This window comes from Arabidopsis lyrata (genome assembly GCF_000004255.2).
Source record: "Arabidopsis lyrata subsp. lyrata unplaced genomic scaffold ARALYscaffold_3, whole genome shotgun sequence".
Classification (NCBI taxonomy): Eukaryota; Viridiplantae; Streptophyta; class Magnoliopsida; order Brassicales; family Brassicaceae; genus Arabidopsis; species Arabidopsis lyrata.
In genome coordinates, this window is record NW_003302553.1 from 3,667,083 (window position 1) to 3,674,975 (window position 7,893).

A 7,893-nucleotide genomic window follows, 5' to 3' on the forward strand; every position below is an offset into this window, starting at 1 on the left:
AAAAAAAAACAGAGAATATCTCAATTAAACAAATTTTTGCTAGTTACCGCAGCTTTTTGAGACCGGGTGTGTAATATATCCATCACACTTACCACAATTTTTTTTATATAATCCATCCACACGTTTAGCAACATTTAAGCCATATATCGTTATCAAATCGTTTTGGTATATTTTGCTCATTACTGGCAATATTCACTCTAGAAAGTCTAGTGTAAAGTAATGGGACGCTCGTTTAGGTGACTTAAATAAAAAAAATTAAGAGAAAAAAATAATATCTTATTATTAACCAAAATAAGTATAGGCCTAAATACTAGTTAGCCAATGGACCATTTATAATAAACTTTGGGCCCTAAAGCAAGGCCCATTAAGTTTATCCTAGGAGTCTCAAGTCTCTCGTCTCTTTGAGCTTTCACATGGCTTGATTGATCTCCTGGTCGCGAAAATTGATCTCTTTGAATATTTTGATTCCTTGTTTCCATGGCGCTTCATGGGTCTGGAGTTTTATGCAAAGTAAGCTATAATTTCTCTCTTTGTGATTTTCTTCCTTGATTCTGAAGCTCCAATCTATGCTTATCTGTTTATCATTCGTTTTTCGTAATTAGTCTTGAAATTTAGTCGATTTTCATGAAGAACCCATTAAGATTGGATGGTTTATGGTTCATATGCAGAGTTCTAAACTTGTCTGGTGTGAGAATTCTTACGGATTAGGTATTGTACTAAGATTAAACCCTAGAAGAAGTATCTGAAGTCTTCTTCAGGATCCGAACTTGTTGTTACTCCACTTGAGCAATTTTGATCAAAATGGTTCTGTGAGTCTATTGTTGTGCTTATCTGGCCTTGAATTTGCTCCCTGATAGGTTTCAAACATGGTAGAGATCACTTCTCTGTTTGGTGGTTCGATGAGGCTGCTTCACTTGCCTAAATCTTATCCGATTCATTGCAACATGGTTTCAGCTAGCAATACATTCGGTTCTGGTCATCTCAAGCTGCAAAACAAAGAACCGTGTGAGTTTTACTCTTACAAGTTGCGGTCTGAGTGCTTGGGCTACTTGATTTAAGTTCTAGCATCTTATCTAGTAGAAGATCTGGTTTTGGATAAGACCTGTTTTCTTTAGTCTTGGTTCTGATTAATGTTACTGTAACATTTGAAGCAGGCTCCCGTTTTAGGCCTTGTCGAGTCAAACGTGAAGACAATAACCAAACTGCGGATGTTAAAAGCATTTCAGTAGATGAGACCACGTTGAAGCAAGATCTCGAGACTGCGATCCAGGAAGAAAACTATGTGGAGGCAGCTAAAATCCGGGATAAACTAAAAGAGCTTCAAGAAGACAACAAAGCCTCTGTTTTATCAGCCAATTCTCGGTTCTACCAATCTTTCAGAAACGGGGATTTAGCTGCAATGCAATCTTTGTGGTCAAAATCCGGAAACCCGTGCTGTGTGCATCCAGGGGCCAAAGGCATAACTGGGTATGATTACGTGATGGAAAGCTGGGAATTTGTGTGGATGAACTACGAGTTTCCGTTACAGATTGAGCTGAAGGATGTTGAGGTTCATGTCCGAGGCGAAGTAGGTTATGTAACGTGTATGGAGTTTGTGAAGACGAAAGGGAGTAGTAGTTGGGGAGCTCAGTTTGTGTCGAATGTGTTTGAACGGATCGATGGGCAATGGTTTATATGCATTCACCATGCTTCTCCTGTTGATATTTGATCAAAGAATCGCAGAAACGATACACAATTTCAAAGCGTTTTCTTTTATGTGCGTTTGGAGGTTGCGGTGGGATATGTTGGCGGTTGCTTAAGAGTGATGAAGGACTGTTTTTATTTCTCCATTGGCGATTGGGACCGAAAACGCCACACAAAGAAGAAAAGGCATAAGTTCTGACGTTTGTACTAGAATTATGAATCATTTGTTTTGTGTTATGTTCATGGTCACAATGCAAAGGTTGGAAATTCGGAATGGCACATAGTCCGGCTTGGTTCGAACCACATGACTTTGATAATGCACAAGACGTCCATTGAGAGTGCACTTGACTTTATGCTTGGATGGTAAAACAATTTTGTTTTTGTTTTTAAGGCTACTTTATGCTTGGATGGTAAAACAATTTTGTTTCTGTCTCAACCAATTGACCTATATAATACAATTTGGATTGGTTGAAGAAAATCACACTGTCTAGGAGGTAAATCAGGTTTTCCATTCTAAAGTTTCACATTTTCTTCCACATCATTTTGAAATACTCCTTCTGTAAACTATAAGCTTCGTTTCATATATAAATATCATTTTGAATCTAAAAGGTAAATAACTTCACATAGCGACTTCTAAAGGATCATTTTATTTAATCAGAGCTCTTGTATATCTGGCAAATCATGTAGACATTGAAAAATGAAAAGAAAATAAACTCTTTTATTATAACCAAGACCTCATGAATCTTGGTCAATCACAAAGAAAAACATAGGAAATTAAAGACACATTGAAACAGAAAACCAAATATAGCTTAAAGCTCATCCTTCTTGATCGCTGATGGACGAACACCTTGACTGAGGAACTCCTTGTAATACTTGCCGGATTCTTTCTCGTAACGTGTGAGGTTATTTTTGAAATCAATGTAGTAGAGTCCGAATCTGTTTTTGTAACCATCTTGCCACTCGAAGTTATCCAACAATGACCATACAAAGTATCCTGTAACATTCACTTTGTCGATGCTGCAGATATTACACAAATATTTTGATTAGATTATTCACTACTATCGGTAGTCTATCATATGAAAAGGAAATATAGGACTTACCAAACAGCTTCTTGCATACTCAAAAGATGCCTCTGAAGATAATATTTCCTGTTGTGATCAGCGGTACCAACAGCGATCGAATCTGAGGCCCCAAGTTCTTCTCCGTATCCTAGAGAAGAACATCAAGATCAATATATTTAGTTCTAAAATAAAATCAACCAAAAAGAAAAGTGAATAATAATAATAGAATCTCTAGTTACCGTTTTCCATGATCATAATTTCGGGATTTGCGTATTTATCCTTGATGTACTTCAAAAGACTTCTAAACCCTCTCGAGTAAACGTTCAATGCAGCGGTCAAAGGCTAAAAATAAGAAAGAGGTGAGAATGTTACATTATAGACAAATGTACAACATAAAAATATACAACTTCAGATTGCTATTAGTCTAAATTAAATGCATACCTTGCTACCAATGGAGTAATTTTGCGGATTCTTAGCTGAAAAGAAGATAGATTCTGATTAATACTAAAAACAAATATTTTCCCTTTGATTTGTTGCCATTGGTTTTCTTGGTTCGGTTAAGTAAGGGAAAAACAAACTTACACTCCCATGTAATAAGAGAATCTTGCATCCATCTTGGTTTTGAAGGATCAGGTTTCTCCAAATGGTTTGAAAACACCGAAGTATAGTAGTTGAGCCCAACGAAATCGGTAGAATCTTTCAATTTTGCTTTCTGCTCAGTTGTAAATTTGGGCAATCTATGTCCAACAATGTCTTTCATGATCTGTGGATAATCTCCAAACGTCGTTGTGTCTAGATGCCTACAAAATTAATCAAAAAAATTACAAGATATTTAGTTGTACTAATTAATAATATTAGGGATATTATAACTTAAAACTTACCATCCCAAAATAAAGTCAAGTGCACGGTCGATGGACGCACCGTCTTGTGAATCAGCAAGGTCATGTGCTTCGAACCAAGCCGGACTATGTGCGATTCCAATCTTCCCACCTTTACACTGTGGTCATAATAAACATAACACAAAACAAACTATTTTCAGATCCGAAAGACGATAGATATAAGTCATTATGATTTATATATGATGATTGATGTATACGTACCTTTTCGCATTTTCTGTAAGCTTCAACGGCTTCTGCGTGAGAGAGAAGGAGATTGTGAGTGACGAGATAAGCCTCGTATCCTGATCGTCCGTCTTGGCATTTAGCATTGACGTAAGAAGAGCAACGTCCAGGTGCCTTTTTGCCTACGTCATAACCAGCGTGCGAGAAAACCCATGGCTCATTGAAAGTGATCCAATGTTTCACTTTTCCACCGTATTCTTGGAAAACAAAGTCTGCATACTCTCGGAAATCCTTCCTGAGATTGTTGTATATATATATATATCACCATTTTTCTTTTATGTGAATTTATCTCGTAGTAGAGTTATAAAAAAAATAAAAAAAAACTTACACAATCCTATCGCTTAAAAATCCGCCATATTCGTCTTCTAAATCTTGTGGAGTGTCCCAGTGAAAAACAGTAACGAATGGAGTTATACCTAATTAATTACAATCAAATAAATCGTCTTCTAAATCTTGTGGAGTGTCCCAATGAAAAACAGTAACGAATGGAGTTATACCTAATTACAATAAAAATAAATATTTCAGAGAAGATAAGTTGAATAAGAGAAAATAAATGTTTTCATAGTTAAGTGATTTGGATATATACATATATGAATGCTTTAAAATATCTTTAACAAAACAATAAAATATATGCTTTAAAATATATTTAACCATTTCTTATGAGCTCGTCGATGAGGTCATGGTAAAATTGCACACCAGCTTGACTCACTCCTTTCTCCTTTCTCCCATCTGATAAAAAACATTGTTTTGTTTCATTAATATATCAACCATCATATATACACCAAATTCCATCGACACTTAGATGTGATAAAATAAATAACTAGATATATTTGTATATCGATCGATCGATCCCTTAGCACATTTACTCACGAGGAAATATTCTTGGCCATGCGATAGACATTCTGAAAGCGTCTGTGTTTAGGTTCTTCATTAGTTGAATATCTTCCTGCAAACATTTTTCAGATGAGAATATCAACATCTAGTATAAATGGACTATTCAATAAAGGATATATATTATGATAAATAATTTCTTCAATCTTTATTAATATATACCTTATAACGATGGAAGAAATCAACGGCCACATCACCGTTATCGTTATTGCATCTCTCTGCAATTTAAAATTAAGAAAAAATATATAAAAGATTAGGTAACCCAAAAATTTCTAACTATATACAGTAGCAGTGACTGACGGGTCGGCCTGCGATAGACATTTAAGTTTGTGAGACCGCGACGGACCGGTCCGTTAGGACCGCGGGCAAAAATGATATGTCCAGACCCGCCCCGCGGGCTTAGTTTTAATATTTAAAAAATAATTAAATATAAAATTAATTTTTAAAAGTTAAAATTAACAATTTTTCAATTTTAAATAAAACTTTAGTATTACTTTTTTGTAAATTTTATAATTTGATACATTAAATTTTGTTATATGTTCATATATTTTACATATACATTTTCAAAATTATGTAAAAGTATGTATTTATTTATATTAATTATTTATTTTTATTAAATATTTGTAGTCTGCGGACCAGTCCGCAAATCCGCGGACAAAACCCGCAACAACCCGCAATCCGCCTGGACTTGTCTGCGAGGCCCGCTATTTTATGGACATAAAAAGTGATGTTCAAGTCCGCTTCACCGTGGGTTACTTGGACAAAGCTCGCGGACTATGAGCCCGCTTGACACCTCTAAGTAGCACATATAGAGAGATTTAGTAACGAAAATGTAGAGACACTCACCAGGATATCTCCTACAGTAGATGTCCCATAAAGCTGGTCCACGACAAGTTTCATTAATTGCACCTTCGACCTAATGCCATAACAAAATAGCATTCGTACGTGTTTAGGAAATGATTTAAAATTATAGGCTAATTTTTAATATACCATATTGTTAAAGTGATGTTAGGTAACTATATATTATGATACAAACTTCATTAGATATATAATTTAGCAAAGAAAAGACAAAAAAGATCAAAATACTCTTATTTTGTTACCATTGTTCTATTTTGTACTATACGTTTTCTATTCTATATATTTTTATTTGCCAAAGTTTATGTTCTACATATATTTATGTACAAAACATCGTCTTAAAAATATTGGATTCTCTACTCTTCAATATATATTGTTTTATGTTATAATATTCTATTAAACGTGATTTTAAAAATGATAAATATGGATTCAACTATAGTACTGTCTATAAGAATCTTGCATGGTAACATGTTAATTATTTGTGTGAAATAGTTCATAGATTTTGTTTATATATATGTCAAGAAGTGCTCACAGAAACTTATATTGTACCTGGTATGCCGCAGTAGCGGTGCCAAATAAAAAACCTTCAGGGAAACTTGCCCGGCTTAGTTTGGTCGAAGGCGGGCATACAGGTCCATCTGCATTTGCTGGAGAGGCGACGATGGTTAGGAGCAAAAGCAGCCCAATGAGAGGAAGCTTTTGCAAAGCCATTTTTGTTTGTAACTTTCTGATTTTCTTTTAGATAAAATGTTTAGGATGGTTCTTTCACATATCAAAGACGTTCTTTTTATAGTGATTTTCGTTCAATTATTGATCTCGCTTTATGTTTTTTTAATAATATACCAGCCAGGCCACATTAATCATTTTTTAAAAAAATTCTATTTTATATATGAAGATATCGTGTTTTCTATCATATCTTAATTACTACGTACATGGATTTTGACGTTATAGGTTGTATATTATTTTCTTTTACTTTTGATTAGACTAAAATACTGTACAGTTATTATATTTAAATAAGATGATTCATTTGCACTGGTCTAGATCTCGTTGTATTACTTTTTAATTTTTAAAATTAGAACATATAATATTCCGCGTGTCCAACGAGTGTACATATTAAAATGGGACTTTCAGTAATTTGTTGGGTACTCCAAAAAAAATGAAGCTTCTATATACTGTAATTATTGTATATGATTATTTTATTATTAACGGCCCTTAAGACCATTTAATAATAATAGCTCACATGGAATATGGTTGCACCTGCATAGAATGAGGCCGATTTTCTACAACTCCGATAATAAACAGTGGGTTTTTTTTTTCTCACTTTTTTCTTTTTTCTTAAAGGTCAAAGACCGTGGCTTATTTGTTTTCAAATTTTAAACATAAAATATATCTCGTGTTTAACGAGCTACAGTTTTAAATGCAACGATATAGGATCATCCAATGAATCATATTATGTGAATAATTTTACCAAAAAAGGTAGTAGTTAGTGAATACATTATTTACTAAATACATTAATTACTCAAGAATATAATATTCTGTATAAAATTTAATTAGTATTAGAAATAATTGAAATTTGAACAAAAATATGCAATATTGTACTCTGGATATTATTAGGTACAAATTATTTATTAAAATGTAGCTTCCATTGATTTAATTGAAGTTAAAAAAAAAAAGTTAAAATTTTGAAGGTCTCGAGACACCACAATGACTAAGGGGAGTATTAAACAGTCTTTATTAATTAATAACCAACAACACCACCTCAGGGATCTTGTTACATATTACAAACCAAACACAGAAGCAAATAAGGCCGCATCTTATAATTATTGGTAGACTCAAAGCTCGTCCTTCTTGATCTTTGATGGAGGTGTTCCTTGACTAAGGAAATGCTTGTAATACTTGGCCGATTCTTTCTCATGACGTGTCAAATTGTTCTTGTAATCGATGTAATAGAGTCCAAATCTGTGTTTGTACCCGTTTTGCCACTCGAAGTTGTCCGTCAATGCCCAATGGAAATATGAAGTAACGTTCACCCCATCCTCGCTGCAAGATTTTGCACAAAAGCTTCCATTAGAACTTCTTAATTAAACATGCATTTTTGTTAGATTTTTTTAATACAAAACTTTGATGTGTTCGTTAATCGTGCATTTTTGTTAGATTTACCGATGTAAATTTTTATATTTAAGCAAAAACAAAATGACTCACCAAATAGCCTCGTGTAAACTTAGAAGATGCCTCATAAGATAGATTCTCCTGTTGTAGTCTTTGGTGCCAAATTCGACCGA

At 34.0% G+C, this 7,893-nt stretch overlaps 2 protein-coding genes across 5 annotated transcripts in view; one reads left to right on the forward strand and one right to left on the reverse strand.

Moving 5' to 3' along the window:
- Positions 1-393: 393 nt before the first annotated feature.
- On the forward strand, positions 394-2,068 carry LOC9320790. 2 transcript variants are annotated; one of them, XM_021030554.1, is made up of 3 exons: positions 394-510; positions 858-1,005; positions 1,152-2,068. In XM_021030554.1, the coding sequence occupies exons 1-3, from the start codon at positions 478-480 to the stop codon at positions 1,706-1,708; spliced, it is 738 nt and encodes a 245-aa protein (XP_020886213.1). In that variant the 5' UTR covers positions 394-477; the 3' UTR covers positions 1,709-2,068. The 2 variants fall into 2 exon arrangements, with proteins under 2 accessions (XP_020886213.1, XP_020886214.1); XM_021030555.1 differs by having other exon boundaries at positions 1,155-2,068.
- Positions 2,069-2,318: 250 nt separating this feature from the next.
- The window catches only part of LOC9318678 (beta-glucosidase 23), a 7,435-nt gene continuing 1,860 nt past the window's right edge, over positions 2,319-7,893 (reverse strand). The window contains exons 1-13 of one of the 3 annotated variants that reach the window (XM_021030550.1): positions 6,161-6,374; positions 5,603-5,672; positions 4,919-4,974; positions 4,736-4,811; positions 4,517-4,594; positions 4,194-4,281; positions 3,845-4,100; positions 3,626-3,741; positions 3,327-3,544; positions 3,186-3,220; positions 2,984-3,086; positions 2,784-2,892; positions 2,319-2,700 (exon numbers count right to left, since the gene is read on the reverse strand). In XM_021030550.1, the coding sequence (XP_020886209.1) occupies positions 2,493-2,700; positions 2,784-2,892; positions 2,984-3,086; positions 3,186-3,220; positions 3,327-3,544; positions 3,626-3,741; positions 3,845-4,100; positions 4,194-4,281; positions 4,517-4,594; positions 4,736-4,811; positions 4,919-4,974; positions 5,603-5,672; positions 6,161-6,322 (1,575 nt within the window). In that variant the 5' untranslated portion in view covers positions 6,323-6,374 and the 3' untranslated portion in view covers positions 2,319-2,492. Of the gene's footprint in view, positions 2,701-2,783; positions 2,893-2,983; positions 3,087-3,185; positions 3,221-3,326; positions 3,545-3,625; positions 3,742-3,844; positions 4,101-4,193; positions 4,282-4,516; positions 4,595-4,735; positions 4,812-4,918; positions 4,975-5,602; positions 5,673-6,160; positions 6,375-7,893 lie in introns of those variants that run through there. The other 2 variants (XM_021030551.1, XM_021030552.1) reach the window with 2 other exon arrangements.

Excerpts from the sequence above, each read along its gene's own strand:
- LOC9320790 (XM_021030554.1), top strand. The coding sequence starts at position 478 with ATGGCGCTTCATGGGTCTGGAGTTTTATGCAAA. Across the intron at positions 511-857 it reads GGTCTGGAGTTTTATGCAAA|GTTTCAAACATGGTAGAGAT; the intron begins GTAAGCTATAAT and ends GCTCCCTGATAG. Across the intron at positions 1,006-1,151 it reads GCTGCAAAACAAAGAACCGT|CAGGCTCCCGTTTTAGGCCT; the intron begins GTGAGTTTTACT and ends TAACATTTGAAG.